This window comes from Armigeres subalbatus, chromosome 2 (assembly GCF_024139115.2).
Source record: "Armigeres subalbatus isolate Guangzhou_Male chromosome 2, GZ_Asu_2, whole genome shotgun sequence".
Classification (NCBI taxonomy): Eukaryota; Metazoa; Arthropoda; class Insecta; order Diptera; family Culicidae; genus Armigeres; species Armigeres subalbatus.
The window spans coordinates 2,642,465-2,660,544 of record NC_085140.1 but is presented as its reverse complement, the minus strand read 5'-3'; the positions used below and the strand labels follow the sequence as shown (position 1 = coordinate 2,660,544).

At 38.6% G+C, this 18,080-nt stretch overlaps 1 protein-coding gene across 2 annotated transcripts in view; it reads left to right on the top strand.

Moving 5' to 3' along the window:
• Positions 1-2,928: 2,928 nt before the first annotated feature.
• Positions 2,929-18,080, top strand: part of LOC134217467 (juvenile hormone esterase-like) — a 57,090-nt gene continuing 41,938 nt past the window's right edge. Inside the window, exons 1-2 of one of the 2 annotated variants that reach the window (XM_062696240.1) lie at positions 2,929-3,000; positions 16,714-17,043. In XM_062696240.1, the coding sequence (XP_062552224.1) occupies positions 16,786-17,043 (258 nt within the window). In that variant the 5' untranslated portion in view covers positions 2,929-3,000; positions 16,714-16,785. Of the gene's footprint in view, positions 3,001-16,456; positions 17,044-18,080 lie in introns of those variants that run through there. The other variant, XM_062696239.1, reaches the window with a different exon arrangement.

The window sequence follows — 18,080 nt, the reverse complement described above, 5'->3', positions numbered from 1 at the left end:
CGCTCGCCATAATGGCGGATGCTATAAAAAGTTTGACAAGAACTGCTTCCCGACTCTGAACCTCTCTGAACTAACATTTCGGTCTAGGCAATCGTTGCATGTTCTGGTAACCAATGACTTCCAAGGAGTTGTTTATTCCAATATCAACAAAAAAATTTACCCACAATTAAAAGATTGCAATTCAATATCTTCTTAAATTTTTACCTGGCACTTTCCTATTTCAGCGATTAATGGATAAAGCGAAAGAAGTATGACCACATATTGGATCTTGGTCAACTCAATGTTCATCAATCATCATTGATGTTTAACATGATATGCAGTATTCAGGCACATACAAAGCTGCTGTCTTAATTCATTGCGAAGGATTCACGAAAAATGATAAAAAGTTGGTTCAAAGGCTTTTGGAACGATGCACATCCTTCTGCAAGCATCCAGCAGAGAGACATTCTATAAAGCGATTAGCTACATAGAAACAACAGTTTTTCGAATCGCTTTACGTTTGGTGCTCATACGCTACCTGGTCTTTACTACCATGGTTGAGAGTTCCCAGGCTCTACCTAGATAATACCGTGGAATTGAATTTGTTCAACCTTTTTAACAAAGCGACTGCAGACTATTTTTTCGATCATCTTATAATAATTGCAAATTGCAATACACCCGATTCTTTTTTTTTACACGGGGGATGCGTTCCGTGTAAAAAAAAATTCCGTTCAAAATTCGAAAATCCGTGTAAAAAAAGTTTTATGATTTCTCGACGAATCATGCAAAATGGAGCAACTTTGCAATTTTTTTGTATGGGATTTTTTTACACCTATTTTCCTCATGAGTATTTCCTCAAAATTTGTTTGTTCTGGTACTGAGCACTGTGTAAACTAATGTGCTTTCATGTCACTTCATAGGCACACGAGTAATGAAAGGTTGAAATGGTCTACATTGTTCAATCATATACACCACTAAAGCACATAGATCTATTCTTGTCAAATTTGATCTTTTTATCAATAGAGCTGGATTCAACAATTCATCCAAATTTTTTCAGTACACCGAAAATTTCATACGACTCGGTTCCATTTTATTCAATTTTTTTTGGACTTAGCAAAGAATACGGATGATTATATAAAGCAATACATTCATGCACAACCATGTGAATAAGAAGTTAACATTCAACATTTGATTTAGGTCGTTGAATGGCGCTAACACTGACTCAAATAAATTACTCCCATTAATGTTCAGACAACAATCGATTCATTTACTTGCCTCCACACCGATAAGTTTGTAACAAATGTCTAGTCGGGTATAATGATGATGCTAAATTTGTATGATTTACAATTGATTAATTATGCTTCAGCCTATTTATTAACCACGCATCAGGTTAAGGTTGCTAGCGTAGGCTGGTAAAGATTCGATCCGAGTCTCTATTGAAGTAAAGTGGTCCGGAAGTAAGTCATTTCTTCGCAGAACGAAAACACAGGGAGAACACCGTCTGAAGGTCTTGATGTCGTAGAGTCAAAGACGATTCAAAGTTCCTGGTACACGCTAGAAGTTTTTATCAGGCTTTTCCTGAGGTATTTAACAAAATGGCTTTCAAACTCTTTGACCGAAATCTTGTAGCTTACGCTGTCTGGCCAAACGCTAAGCGTTTAAAGGCGTGTGTAGCAGCCAGAGGAGGATGTTTAGAAAAATCGATGTGAGTAACACAGAATGTATTCACTTTATTTTTATGGCTAAGGGTTTAAAAACGGAATTTTTTTCCAAACCTGTACAGCTATTGGAAATTGTGGCAGCACAGAAAATCTAAAAAAATTAGATGGGCTGTCCAAACAAACTTCTTGTGACACTAGAAATTAGTGAAAAAATAACTATCTCATCAGAGGTCGATATCAGGCCAATATCACAAAACGATTCCCATTTGAATTGATTATGGAAACGCATGGTATCTTAAGTGCGAATTTTGAAAGCTCAGTGAATACCTTCGTTGTTTGTTGCACCTCAACGAGGAAAACTAACACTTGTTTTCAAAGCAAGTCACTACGGATGGAGTTGTTTGTTTATCATTATTTGCAATATTTATTACCACTTGCATGAGTGTTGCGATCTACAGGTCGTTATCCTATGAATGGAGCTATGGATTTTTTTTTCTATTTCGCTGGAATTACATCCCCTAACTAGAATATTACATACGAGCCGCTTGAGTGTTTTTTTTTAGTTTTTAATTCAAAATAATTTTTATAAATACATATGTGATATGTGCTGGCTACATTCCATCCTGTATGCCCAGAAATGTCGGGTAAATTTCAAACTCAGAATAGTCTGGAACATCATGGTTGCATCCTATCGTCGAGCTAGAAACGGTCCCCAACGACAACTCATGTCGATAAATGTCAATTAATTACTATTAAAACGATGTTTGATTGCTACTTTGTCAACCAATGTTTGTTGCTACTGTCATTAACAACGAATTGATGAGTGTTGCAACTCACTCGTGGCTGTAGCAGTCACAAGCAATATCGTTATCACATCAAACGACAGTTTTCAATGTAAATTTGATTAGTTCGATCATCGTCAATTGTTGACTGGTTGTAGCCGAAAGAGGTATTGCATTTCGATAGTTCTAGTCGTGCTTCAAATGATGTTTCGCAATCGGAAACGAAACCGTGTGAATTACATCGCTATTGTGGTCGTGAGGTCTATTGCGGAAAATCGGAATATGTTCAGTGCTGCTTCCTTTATTCCGCATGCACATTGATTTACATTGAAAAATATGGAACAAAGTTGTCCCCGAAAAGAGTGTAAGATGCAACAACTCGACGGGGAAAGCGGGGAAATAACAGGAGGAGAGCCACGCTGCAGTTCTGCATATTGCGGCGTCACACATGCAACAGTAAGGATTTGCGATTCAGTCGTATAAAAGACAACGCACAGGATGCAGCCGGGTGCATTGTGGCGTGCAGCGTACAGTTGGAAGAGTGGTTTGCTGGAATTTGTTTATTTTTCTCTCGTTTTGTGGGTGTCGTTCATCGAAAGTGAAAGTGTGACATTTGGGTGCAGCGCGAGTGAGCTTTTTCAGTTTGGGCAGTATAGACTTCAGAAATTGAACATAAGGTTTTGGCGGTGGATTTTTATGCTTTTTCGTTTTATTTTTTCGGGATTTTGAAACCAATCTAATGTTTTGTGTCGTGACGAGTAAAAATAAGATTGAATGAAGATACGAGCCAGCCTCGGGCTAAAAGTCGCTGTAATAAATATATATATGAAAGCTTGTATGATTGCATAAGATTTTTATTATTTCCATCTTGCCAAAACATCACTAATCCTTTAAATTTCTATTGAAATATTTTTTACTTAAAAAAACATTTAAAGGCGAAGAATATAAACACAAACTGCTTTTTCAAAAACATCAATTTCTTCATCAATAGCAAGATGTGATTAAATTTTCAAAAAATTTGTAAAATCAACTGGATGTGCCATGCTAAATGAAACGAAAATTTGATTTTTAAGGTTATTTTATTGTTTCATTATACTTGCTTTTGCTGATGATCTGCACCAATTTTCATTAAAATCATTTCTTGTTTGCGTGGTGTGGTGCTAAGCTGATTAAAACTTTGTATGGAAAATGTACGAAAAGTGACAGTTTATTTACTACAAGGGGCTCTAATAACCTGAAGCTGTAGTGAAAATGGTTTGAAATAATTTATCATGATTGTTTCAAATTTCATCAAGAAATTAATACAGTGGAGTGTTTATACATCTTCCGAAAAAAAACAAAAACTTTTGACTGCTTCAGTATCGGTCAATAAATTTAGTAAAAACCAAGTGTGATTCATGCCATGACCTAGAAAATTCGAGAAATATTCGTTTAGAAATTTGGAAGAATTTCCTATGGTAATTTAAAGGTATTTATTTCGGAAATTCAAAAAAAAAATATTCAAATTTGGGTGTATGGAATTAAAATGCATCACTTAGAACTACTTGCCAAAAATAAGTGTACCTATTTACAGATTGCCATAAAAATTTCAGGGACTGAAATGCAATATGTAAGCTTGACACATGCATAATTATTTTACTTTGATTTGTGAAAACATTTACCTAAATATTGCAAATTTTGCGCCGTATTCGACTCCCATGCAAAAAAATATTACTTATATCAAGTCGAGTCAAGTACAAGACACTGAAGACGATCACACAGTTGTGGTCGAAATACGTATCTGCAAAGATAACGAAAATTAACTGGTGGAATTAAATGGACAGTACTTAATTCGTCTTAGACGGTTAAAAAAATATTGTCCCACCAAAATATGTTCCCACCAGTTTCTCCATATATGGATGACGTCTCCACTGCAAGAAAGAGCTGGCTGGGGTGTGAGATAAGGTGCAAGAATGATATTTTGGATTGTGCTTTCGCTAATTTCCATACAATTGGACGTGTCAGCATTTGTTTTGGTACTTCGACAAATTTGCACGGTAGTCTATTCTTCGGTAAGAAAAGCAATAATAGAACTTTTTTTAAACAAGCTCACAAGATTTTGTACAGGTAACAAACCAACATTTTTCCGCATTCAATCGTTCCTTACATACTTAGTTTAAGAATCCATATTTTAAACGCCTCTAACTATTATAAAATTCGAAAACAAAAAATCAAAAAAGTGCTGCAGTGCGAACCGGTCTGAACAATGAGATTCATGTTCTCCCAAAATTTGGCGAATATTAGTCCTAAATTATTGCTGTTCTAGAGATAGCTTCCCAAGTAACAATTTCCATGCTTCTTGGTTTTATCTTATTCTTATTGCAGACTTATGACAGCAATCACCAAGCTAATTGCTCAGTTTTATTGGCGTTCTTATTGCTATCAATAAACCTCTCATAAGAGTGAAATCAGGAGTGATTCAGTTTCACTATTCTAGTTTGAATCTGGAGCAAAATAGAACAAACTCGCTGGTTTCCCCAGCAGTGTTCTATTCATGTTTTTCAAATTTTCAATTAAATGAAATCATCATGTTGGCGCCAAGAAAGGCGCCGTAATTGCAAAGTGGATTGATCCGTAGATAAAATGACGGATTCATCAACCAAAACAATTGGAAAATATTTGAATCTCGTGATTTAATCGTGGTTCAAATCTGCACAAAATAGAGGGGAGCGTTATACCAGTTTTATTTTTTTGATATTTGGCTGGTATAAAAAATGAATCTAGAACAGCTGCTGGGAAAATGAATGTTTCAGATTCATATTCAAACTGACAGCCCCGAACGATTTGAATCACTGCTGATTTTACTCTAAATCTGCTGAAAAAAGTTTCAAACGTCAAATGTCTATTGACCATATGAACATAGCTATGGTTGTGATAAAGAGCGTAATAAATCCAATTCTCAACGCTCGAATAAAGCTCAAATTTTTGGTCATAATGTGGTCAAATGAATAACCCCCATAAGAATGTTTGCATTGCGAAGAGTTTATGACGGTGTTTATTAAAAGCGAAAATTTTCTGATCAAATTCCATGATGGCCATATTGAAAATAAAGTAGCATTTCGCAGTCAGTGAATTATTTCATTGAAATTTATGATTTAACGACATTTTCACCGCGTATCATACTTTTTCTGATAAATAATTTTATTTATTAATAATTTAGGCAAAAGCTGGGTGGTGCGGATAGAGCTGCTTTTCTGCTCTCAAGCAAGTAGAGGGATATTTTGAAATCAATCCCACAAGCAAAATTATTTTGCAGTTACTTGGCTGTCAAACATTTCCCGCTCTTCGAATTTCTCTTTCCATGCTGCATGAGGGCGCACAAATGCGCGAGGCACTACATGACTTTACGATGGTTTGTATACATTCCTGTCCCAATCAGCTGTTGAATCTCGTGAAATATCGTAACGAGTGCTTTTTAATTGCATTCCTACAAATGTTTCACTCGAAATATAATGTGAAAATATTTGTTGCAAAGAATACAAAACTCAAACTAAGTTTTTTTTATTTTTTTTTCCCAAATAATAACAATACTTCTCAATATAGGATCTGAATCGAACATAACCACAATCTTCAATGTTTGGCTCCGGCACAATAGAAAAGTTTGGCTTCAGTCTGACAACCAAATCGATTCTATTCGCATCACCCAGGTAACGACAACATTTTTTATTCTTTGACTAGTTTCAGGTTGGCCTTCCGAAACCCCCATATGTTTCGTCACTTTTATACACTTAAAAAATTTAATGTTGTTTATTATAAATTTTTCTAATATTTTTTGGCAAAGCAGGCGCTTAATGACATGTATGAGAAAAAACTTATACATCGCATTAGTCACATACATTCGAAAACTTATACTTTTCATTAACTTATAAATGAACCGTTTGTTTGAGAAACTGCATATGTAACATTTTTGGCCAAAATGAGATTTTTATATATTCTGAATCCTCGTCCAAAAATACGTATTCTGGCAAAAAATACGAAATTTTTTTTTTGTTCTGGAATGTTTGAAATTTTTTTCGTTTGTTTGAGAAACTACATAAGTCCACGCACTTTGCAGAGCAATTGGGAAGTAATGTTTATAGTTTTTGCACTAGAAGTGCCCCAGGGTGTTGAGTTTTGCCAAAAACTATTGATCTGCATCGAAGAAATCGAAAATTTCGGTGCCAATTTGTTCAAAAGCAGTGTTTTGTTGTTTTCTTGAAATTGTATAAAATGGATTTATGCAGTTTCTCAAACAAATGATTCAAATGTTTTTAGCTTTTTGATATGGGATCATTTTTTTTTGTGTCTTTATTAGGGAGACTTTCAGCCCGAGGCTGGCTCGTCTCCGGAAGATATGGGATCATTCATCAGGTGGCATAATGAAGAGTATAAGTATGTTCAAATGGTTTTTTGCCATAACATATAAGGTTATTTTTTACGTGTAGTTGAAAACCAAAATTAAAAAAAATCGAAACACTGAAACAAAGTCATGATATTTGTGTTGTTATCGTAGAATGCCATGAAAAACAGCTGAGTGAAAGTATGAAGTGACAGCTGCGGTAATTTATAAGTTGAATCGTAAAAAGAAAACCCAAGTAACATTTCAAGTTTTATTCCGCTCTAGGAATGGTTTTGAAGATCAATTTATAAGATCTAACAATTAAAAAGAATAATACACGGCTACCTTCTGATGACCACTATAAGAGTAAGATATTGCCAAGTGGCCCTCTCCAAATAACCACTATAAACCTATTATAAGACATTTAGAAACCTTTTTTGAACCACTCGCAAAAAAAAGGGAATTTGACTGTGTCAGCTGTCAAAATGTTGCTCTGAAAAAAGAGAAACAAAACTTTGCAGAAAAAACCAATCAATCCACCTAGCGTTGGTGGTGCCTTTCTCGCGCATTAAAAAAATAAGAAAAACACATAAGAGAGGTCGAAATAGCACTTTAGAAAGAATAGATTTTACTTTTTCCATCAATTCATATGCATTTGCGGTCATTTGAATGCATTGCTGCAATCTTTGAAGAAATTTTTTTTTCTTTTTTGAATTTTTTTTTTAAGGGGCGACCCTTGGCAGAAAAACAATATTTTTTCAATAACTTTGGAACGCACTGACCGGTCGGGCCAATTTTCAATAGGAAACAACTAGACCGCAAACCGCGTCGACTGCAACTTGTTGCGAGCAAATCAAATAATGCTAAGTACCAAAAAAGTGTGTCTCACATTTTTGCACACACAAACACACACAGAGTCGATTTGCATATAACACTATGGGTCTCCGAGCCTTCTATCAAAAGTTCGGTTTTGGAGTGATCCTATAGCCTTTACGTATACTTTGTATACGAGAAAGGCAAAAAATAACAAAATGGATTGTTGGTTGAAGTTATGATTATGAAATCAAAATAATATTTTTTTCAGGTTGTTTCTTTCGATTCAGTACAATTGAAAGGAAGTGCGCGTCTAATGTTATGGTCAAAGCTGGCGAAAAAATAACGTTGAATACCACGCGCCGGCAGTATAACGTAGTTCAGGGAAATAAATCGAAAAAATTCATCAACACAACATCTAGAATGTCCACAAAATCGATTAGTACTTTTGCCAGGTCGTTACTATTATTGGCCAATAAAAAATGTTACCGCGCGATACCGATACAGCATTTGACGTTCCATAATGCAATAACGTTCCATAATTTTGGACGCCTTCAAAAATCTAATTTTAATTCTAATACAGTATATTTGGATCGGCCGCAGCTTCGGTGATTTAGGGCTCATTGGCGCAAAATTGGATTACTAGCATTGTGGCTTGTAGAGGTGAGTGCGCGGTCGCCCTTTTCTCTCGACTGTAATTTCGAAATTACTGGAAATTTCGCAATGAAACTCACGCAGTGTAAATAACATACGCTGAAGCCATCATACACAATATTTTATTACAATTAACCCAGGAGTCGGCCTTTGAAAGTGATGCAATACATCCTTTATTCTTTTAAATTATATTTTTGTCTATTTTGGTGGTTCAACATCAACAGGCCATGAAGTCCCAATGATGGTTTGTTCATTAACAAAATAAATTCTATTACAACTATAAAGAAAATCATCTGAAGTTAATGATGAAGTTAAACAAAAATGTCAAAAAACCACTCAAATAAAGCTAATTAAAAAATAATCTAAACACGTTCAAAAATTTAGTTAGTAACATTTAGTTTATAATATTAATGGCATTATTAATTCCATCCATTGACTTTGGATCATAAGCGTGGAGGAAGACGGAGGGAAAGGTTAGAAGTAATTTCACCAGAAATCCCAACATACCAACATTTATGTAAGGTCGGCATTTTCCAAAGTTGCGTTCCGAAGGTGTATGCGTATAGGCAAGAGCTGGATTAAAAGCCCAAATGGTTCAAAACCTGCCAAACCGCGATGAATGGCAGCAAACTATTGCCAAGACCCGCACTAGGAAGCTCTACACGGAGCTGTTGACCTAATACAAAACATACGTCAAAGCTGACCTCCAACAAACGCCAGGGCAGGAATTTTACACCGGGAAAGATGAATTTCAAGTAGGTAGATGATTCTTTCGAAAGAAGAAAATGTCAATACTTGCATCGAAATTCCTCATTCGGCAGGCCATTTGCACTTGTGGAAAGCGAAGCCAAATTTTCGTCACAACAAGTACAACAAGTATTTCACCACCAATGGTGAAATTTATGAGACTGAGTGCCAACAAAAACTTCTTTTGCCATTTTTGGAGTAGAACAATGGAAAACCTCTATTCCCTCGCCAAGCTCTTATGGACGTTGTGAAGTGAAAGTGTCGAGAATTTTACCTAATAACCTGCAATCATGGATCCAATGTGTGTAATCTAAAGTTAGTAGTTCATCCGATAAATGAACGGAAAGTTAAAGCAAACTAACGGTGTTGCAATAATTTCGTGTTCTCCCTTTATGCCCGCCAATCTATCTATCTATCTATATATATAAAACTCAATGTTTGTATGTTTGTATGTATGTTCCAGCATAACTTCTGAACCCATTAACCGATTTCAACCAAATTTGGAACACACATTCTTCATCTTTAGGAGACGACGATAGGGAGGTTAGGCATGCTCTTTGGAAATAAAAGATGGTATGTAAGGAGGGGTATTGTTTAGCAATCGATCAACACAATGTAAGTCTTGAGCCCCATGACCGATTTGAACCAAATTTGTATCAAATATTGTCTGTTCTAAGGAAACGATTTTAGTGGATATTGGTAGGTCCTTTTAAAATGGGGAGGTTGTGAGAGGGGTATTGTTTAGTTATCGATCAATTCAGCAAAACTTCTGAACCCATTTACCGATGTCCACCAATTTTGGAACCCATATTCTCTGTCTAAGGAAAACTATATCAGACTGGGTAGGACTATCATAGCTGAGAGAGGGTCTATTTAATAAGCGAACAGTTTAGTATACCTTTTTATCGCATAGGTGAATTCAAACCAAATATTCAAACACGTATTGTTTACCCAAAGGAAATTATTTTAGAGAGGCTGGGAAGAGTTTTTGAAATGCGGGAGGATGTTGGGGTTGGGTATTGTTTAGAAAACGACTTAATTTAATATCCCTCTTATTTAGTTCATCCGAGATTCTTTGACAGTGTACAATGCTCCGAAAACAATTCCACAAAAATATCAAATCCTCGACAATCACATTTCGCTGAAAATGACATATCCCTGAATGAAGCAGGCCTTTAACATAACACTATTTGGCCTAAGGTCATTTAACATGAAGTGAATTTGGGATAATGCTGAACAGCATCAGAAAAACCTTTCATAGAAAACATGCATTTATAATATATAAAGCAATGATAATTGTTACCCTTCATCGGAAATATAGTTTTCCCAGTGAAAAGCAATGAATAATGTGTTTCCTTCTGGATGGTGGATGTGATTGCTCCTTTAAAAGTAGGCATTTTCTCGGAATAAGCCAATGGTGGGTGTGATCCCTTCTTTAAAAATATGCGTTTGCCCGGAATAAGACATCGGTGGATGTTTTCCCTTCTTCAGAAATAGACGTTTGCTCGGAATAAGGATATCCAAACCCACAATCCTTTCTTCAAAATCAGTCAATATTTCCAAAAGCCTTCTTTTAATCAAATGATGAAGTATCAACAAGTAAACACAATTACCCTATTAACCAATTCGTTTTATTATTCTCCGATTGTGAAAATAAACTGCAAACCAAACTGGCAACTCCGAGCAAGGCCGGGTACATAAAGCTAGTGCATGAATATATCCGGATTTGCAATCCTACGCCTTTGCACCCAAGGCTAACTGGAGACCATTTTGATCGTGTGGGCTCCAAGTATTCGAGCCATATTGAAAGGACTAAGACATAATCAAGTGCCTTCAAGGTGATTATACAACAAAACCACAAATTGGCCTTCTTGGAAACCACGTGCTTTTTTTTCGAAAATTTTCAAGAGCACGAGTTGAGAGAAACAATGGCAGATCATTTATTCACTTATGCTGAGTAATCGACTTAACATATGCTGAGTGAGACGTCTAATTCTCTGTAGAAATAGTTATAAACCTTTGTATCTTTTAGTCGTTTGGCCGAAACCCACCTATTAGAAAGTCATTTAGCCGAACGGGTAATTTGGCCGGACTGATCATTTTGCCGAACAAGTCATTTGTCCGAACAAGTCATTGAGCCGAATATGTTTTTTGGCCGAATGGTTCATTTGACGTCTCATTCTCACTTCTCAATCATTTTTTATCACTTTTCACTCGAACACCCGGAGCGCCTTAGGACGGAAGTTATACCCCAACCGGAACATCGAACGAACAAAACTTCTGTGGTGCCGTGGGTAGTCGGGACGTTGGTAGACCGGACTATCCGTACCCTACCGGAACGACCGGGTTGACCTCGGCATCCAGTGAACGAAGAAATACCATGCAAAAAGAGCCTGTCCAGATCTCTCGGTAGTCGGATCCAAATGGACTCCCAAAGGACTCTCTTCCCAATCGATCAGCGCAACGCGTCGGATTTGGAATCAGGCAATACTCCTGCCTCCTTTACAACTCCTTTGCTTCTACTGGAGGTTAATTTCTGTCTTCAGTGAAATATCAATGGTCTCTGGAACAACTTGTCAAACCTAAATCCCAGACGAATAACAGTTTACCCTGGACCATTGCCCTCCAAGAGGTCAACCGTGTTTCCTCCGCTGCTCTGGATCGGTCCCGTGCAGGGAAATATAAGTGGATGTGTAAGGTAGGTTCCAATATCCGGCGCTCTGTTGCGATAGGGATCCTTCGGGAGATCCCTTTTGATGTTCTCCAAATTATCAAAGATCCATCCGTCGTAGGAGTCCGTCTTCGAGGAAGCATTCCCATCAGCGTAGAGAATATTTACTTCCCTGCAGAGCAATCTCCGGGATTAAGCAAAACGTGAGTAGTATCATTAGCGAGCTCCCTTCTCCCCTTCTACATGAACGTCCACCACCCGACGTGGAGTGGTAGAAGGTCTGATCCCCGTGGCGTTGACCTACTCGAGATTTTTGAGGAGGTCGATCTCGTCGCCCTCAATGATGGTACCCCTACCTTTTTCAACGGCTACTCGGTTACCGCCATTGATGTAACAGCTGCTAGTCGGTCCTTTCTTTCCGTGCTAAAATGGGAGGTTACCCCTGACATCTACGGAAGCAACCACTACCCAATCCAGGTCACTGCGAACGCCTCTCTCTCCGCTGTCACTAAGATGCCGCTAACTGGGAATCATTAGACGGCTACATTCGACGAGCGTTAGAAAGAAGCGTCCCGCTAACGCTCCCCGACTTCTTTAAAGTCGTCCTTGACGCCGCTGGTTCATCCATCCCTTAAACCAGTACTCGACCTCGAAAAAAAGCTCCCCGTTGGTGGTCTAATGAGACGCGTCGAGCTGTCAAAGCCAGAAGGAAGGCGCTCCGTGCACCCAGGAGGCTTCCTCCTGGACACCCAAATAAGGTAAGTGCTTTGGAGAACTACAAGCAAAAACACTACGAATGTCGTACGATCATTTAAAACGCCAAAAGAAAGCAGTGAGAGGACTTCCTTGACTCCATAAATCCAGCCAAATCCCCCGCCGTTGAGCAATGGGGGAAAGTGGCAAGTGTTGGTTAATCTTTCCCCATCCGCATCGATTTACAAGACCGTACTATCTCTGACCCGTCGGAGGTGGCTAATGCACTCGGGGAATATTTTGCAACACTCGCATCAGTAAGTGGCTACTCAGCCGATTTTCAAAGGCTCATAGCTACCAAGGCCCTAACGCCGCAGAATTTTCAAGTACCGCCGTATCTCCAATAAACTAGCCCTTTTTAGTCGCTGAGCTTTCCTTCACTCTTGCCAGAAGCAATGGAAAGTTTTTAGGTCCGGATGAAATAGGGGATCCGATGCTGAAAAACCTTCTCCCTACCATATAAATTGTATTCCTCGACCTGAAAAATTAAACCTGCTCGCAAAAAAAAGCGTTCATGAATTCGTGAACTAACAAGTTCACGGTGTATTTTTTCGTGAACAACAGTCACGGATTCGGAAACAAAGTCACGTTTTCTGGAACGTTCTGGAAAACGTGACTGGTGTTCACAAATCCATGACTTAAATCACGGTGTATTTTTGATGGTTCACGAATTCGGGAACGCTTTTTTTTGCGTGTGGATCAATCAAACTTCTCCCGTTATTCTGATTACAAAAAAGAGTATCTTCTCCCGCGATCACCGGCCTATCTCACTGACCTTCTGTGTATCACAGGTCGTCGAGAGGTTACCGTGGGCTGCCTGAAAAACTTGACCAAGGGAAACACGCCGATTTAGTCTCTCTAGTTATCTCGAAGGCGTTCTATCGCACTTGGACCCTACTAGTTCTAGTGGACTGGGGTTTTACCGGTAACATTTTGTCTTTTGTTCACAACTTTCTCTCCCGCCAGTTCTTCCGGGTCATTATCGGCAACTACGTCTTTGTCTACGAGGACTACATCCTGCTTGTGGTCGTCGAAGACACTCCGGCACGAACGCGTATCCGAACCCAAGCAGTGGTTAGTGGAGTCGATGGGCCTCGTGGGTCGGTTCCACCTTATCGGCCGGGAAATGTGTCCGCGGGCATATTTGCAACGGGCGACATCGTCTTTCCGGCCGTAGTCTCAAGATTAATTGTCAGCCGATCCCAAACCGGAAACTCGTCAAGGTCCTCGGTGTTTCCATAGACCGAGGACTGTCTTTTGTCCCTTAATTCCAAGCGGTTAAAACCGGCAGCAAATCGTGGATTATCCTTGTTGAAACCTTAACAATGCCGCAAAGGACAAACAACAAGGCCACTCGGTATCGTATCGGGCAAGCGTTGATTGACAGAAGACTGCTTTACGGGCCGGAGCTGACTCCATAAGACACTCCGATCGAATAGAGTCCGTCGCCATACAAAACTGACTTATTAGACCGGTATTTATTTCTGGACAAGAATCCTGGATGATGCTCGTAGAGCACCAACGCGTACTGGGAGTTTTCGGAAGGAAAGTGCTACGTACTATCTATGGTGGGGTGTCGTTCACACCGTGAAATTCGGACGACGACGGTGGGCCGGGGACGTAGTCAGAATGCCAGTGAAAATGGTTCTCGACAACGATCCGGCGGGAACAAGAAGGCAAGGTGCGCAGTGAGCAACATGGATCGATCAGGTGGAAGACGATTTGCGGACCCTCCGTAGAAGGGGGAAGGGACAAAAGGTCAAAAGACAAAAGGTCGAAAGGACAAAAGATCGAAAGACAAAACGTCGAAATACAAAAGGTCGAATGGACAAAAGGTCGAAAGGACGAAAGGTCGAAATAGACAAGAAACTGAAACGAGAGAATCAATCTTGCACCAGAGTTTCCCTACACAGTTGGCAAAAACTCAGCTCTTTTATTTTACACAATTAAAATTAATTCTGTGGATGTTTGAGCTTTCTAAATGTCACTTCGTTCTCTCAAAATGGTGCACGCCGCAAATCTAGTACACCTGCGTGTATTACACATCGATGTATGTATTTTCAATGCCAAGCCTGCGTGGCTGTGACGTGCACTATTTTGACAAATCGAAGTGATATTTAGAAAAGTTAGATATCCATCTTTTATTTGCACTCATTGAAAGAATTTCATTTAATTTTATTTAGTTCTTTGAAAATGGCTCATTCTTCAACTTTGACTGATGAGAGGAGTGTGCTATTTCTGCTTGACGTTAAATGAATTTCACAAATTCCTTTGGAATACACCCAACTTGTTATCAACTTGTTCTTTATCGACATTTTGTCCTTTTCAACCTTTTGTCTTTTTCGGCTTTTTGTCCCTTTCGACCTTTTGTCCTTCCCGACCTTTTGTCCCTTTCGACCATCTGTGCCTTTCGACCTTTTGTCTTTTCGTCCTTCTGTCCCTTTCGACGTTTTGTCTTTTCGACCTTTTGTATTTTGTCCTTTTGTAATAGATTCTCCGCTATTCTCCGTAGACTGCGTGGTTGGCAACGTGCAGCCGTGGACCGAGTGAAAAGGAAAATACTTTTATAAACTGCATAGGCCACTCCAGCCTTAGTCTGAGTAAATAAATAAGAAGTTATTACGAAATATCTTAAGGTGAATTACGACAAGTCCAAAAATTGTGTTGTGTGTTATGTGTCCCCGAAAGCGCCATGTAGTTTTAAAATTGGATTCCAACTCGATTCACCTTAACTACAACGGCAAAACAGTCCCAATCTAGTTCCATCCGTAGAGCGAGCATATGTAGCATTAAAGCATTCTATTTTTTGTTATGTTTTATTCGGCCTCCATTATATTCAGATAATTTTTCTGATTTTCGTTTATATTAAAAAAGATAAATTTTATAAATCGATTAATCCAGCAAATTGAAACATACTAAAACCAATCTCTCTTCACAGCTTTACGTAATTTACACAACGTTTTATGAACCTGCAGCATCATACCAATCATCAAGCTTTTATCGACATGGATGGTTGATTTCCAGTTCGAGCGTTGTGTCATTTTTACTACACTGATAAGATTATCTTCAAAAGCGTTTGAATATCGAGCAGACTATAATTGCAAAACTCGTTGTGTGATATTTTGGGCTATTACGAATAAATCCAGTTTGGTCCGGTTACAGATCGCAGAATAATCAAAATGAAATTCGTCTTATAATTAATGACACGTGTTAAAATTTGTAAATCGAGGGAGCTTACTGCCAGTTCATGCTACAGTAAACTGACAGTAACTCGACATTGAAAGGAACAAGTTCACGTCATGAACGCAGAGGTACCTACATAAACTATTGTAAAAATTTACATTAAATTAACAAAATGTCGAATAAGAGAGAGTTCACTGTTTTTGTGAATTGCTTCAGTATATGAGCCGTGAATAACTAATTTGGATAACATTCAAATTGAAATTTAAACATTGAACTGGATTTTTCCAGAGCGAACAGTACATGTATATTAAAAAAGATGATTCAAATTCGAGATCTAAACCATGTCACACTCTTTTAAACATGCACAAAAAAACTTACAGGTGGTCTAATGTCCAGTAATAATTGAACTTCGCTCGTCCACAGTATGAAAAGATCTTCTTCTTTTCTACTAGCAGTGCATCACAAACAGGAATATTGTCACCTCGCGGCTATCAAGTATTGATGATGCTTTTCCACGTTTACTATCTGGGAGATTTCTAAGCGAAATACTTAATAACTACGCATTTGGGCAACATGTGGCTAGTACACATACTCTCGGTTTCCAACACGAACAATTTCTAGATCGAACCCAGCAGCATTCAACCTGATTTGCTCTACAGCCACGCATATCACCTTTGAGCTAGGGAAGATTCCAAGTGAGGATGTCGAGGAAAATTTAGCACCATCATCACTCAACCTGACTTAGTTAGGATAGGAGGTGGTGGCGCTAAGTTCGCTTTGATTCGCACCGCGCACGTTGTTGCCACCGAGTGAGCGTGGAACAACACCTGGTTGAGAGTAACGAGAGAGCAAGAGCCCAGTGAGCTTGTGTAGCTTTTTATTGATGGAAATTGCGCTCGACTTAATCATACATTTATTACATTGCTCCGTGAACCTCCTGTTCAGTAACTTACACGTCGTGCAAGAAAATAGTTCGACCGTTCAATTGAAGACTGTCCAGAGTGGAAAAAGGATCACTCGTGATTAAATGACGAATAAAGACACACTGTTACCCGAATATGTCACACTCTGCGCTGGAAAACCGGCAAGCTCAGAAGTTTTGAGGCTCCTTAGGGCTATTGACTCTCTATCTTTGGAAAGTGATAATATTTGTACGTGAGTCTATCAGCGGAAAGAAGCTTACAAATGCTTTTCACGTGGAAGGTTGCTGCAACGGTGGGAGTGATTTTGAGTGGATTGGTTTGCGGAAAAGATACGACGAAGCTATTGGTGTCGAGTGATAATTGCGGGAAACATGAATACGTCGATTATTCTAATCCGCGTGTATGCATCGCCGACGGATGTTTGCTCGGGACATTCATGAAGGGATACCGGGCGGGAGCGTTCGAGGCATTCATCGGAATCCCCTTTGCGCAGCCTCCTGTTGGAAAGCTTCGGTTTGCGGTGAGTATTGATCTGTTTGTAGTGCAAGGTGGGGACGCATGGTTTTCAGAGGTTTTACGTAATTAATTAGAGGATTGCATGATGATTTATTTTAGATGGCTTACTCAACCTTCAAAGCGTTATAACTTTTGGACGTTTCATTTTTTCTTTTTCAAATCGACATCTCTATATAATTTAGTCTTGCTTTCTGATTGAGGTGTTAATTGCAGAATCATTGACTTCTAAAATTTTGCGTGCATCATTAAATTTTCATGTGGAAGTGTATTTCAGATAACCACAATTAAATGTAGCATGGAAAACTTTTTAAACTCTAATCAGTCTATGCTCTACACCAGTGTTCAGCTGTCCAAAGTTCATTAAATTATCTTATGGATGCGTGTGCGAAACCAATCACATGGTTTAAGCCTCTTGAATGTATTATAGATGCTATGCATAGTGATCTTCAGTATCATATTGGTACATTTTCTTCTTGTAGTTTACAAAAAGCTTTTGTTAATTTTTTTTATAATCTGACAACGGTAGGTTAGATCCACCGTTGGCGACTATAGACTAGGCATCGGACATCATGCTCTTGAAGTAAGGTGTTTCACTAGCGTGTAGACTGCATGTACTGGCCATTAGATCAAGGAGTGGTGATCAATAAGACAACATGCCTGGGTCGTCAGTCGGCTGAGATTTGGCTTGATTGATTGAATCGCTCATGAGATTTAAGAATTTAAGATTTCAGGTCAGAATGATCGTCAAATCAACGATTTAGAAGGCGTTTCTTGTTGCTTTTAAAGAAGCACAATAAGAGAACAGAGAAGTTTTTTTTTTTACAGATAATTTAAATCCATTTTGTTGCGCGAGGATGAAAAGTCTAGGTTCCAGAATCTTATATGTATGTGGTGCTGGTGCCGCTAGCAAGGTTTGGGTGCAAATTAAATCCCCCACTGTATTACTTTTGGTAGCCCAACACTTAAACCTGAAGATGTATAAAGGAACTTCGTATAAAATGTGTCGATCTAGATTCCTAAAATCTAAAACAGTATTGTCCT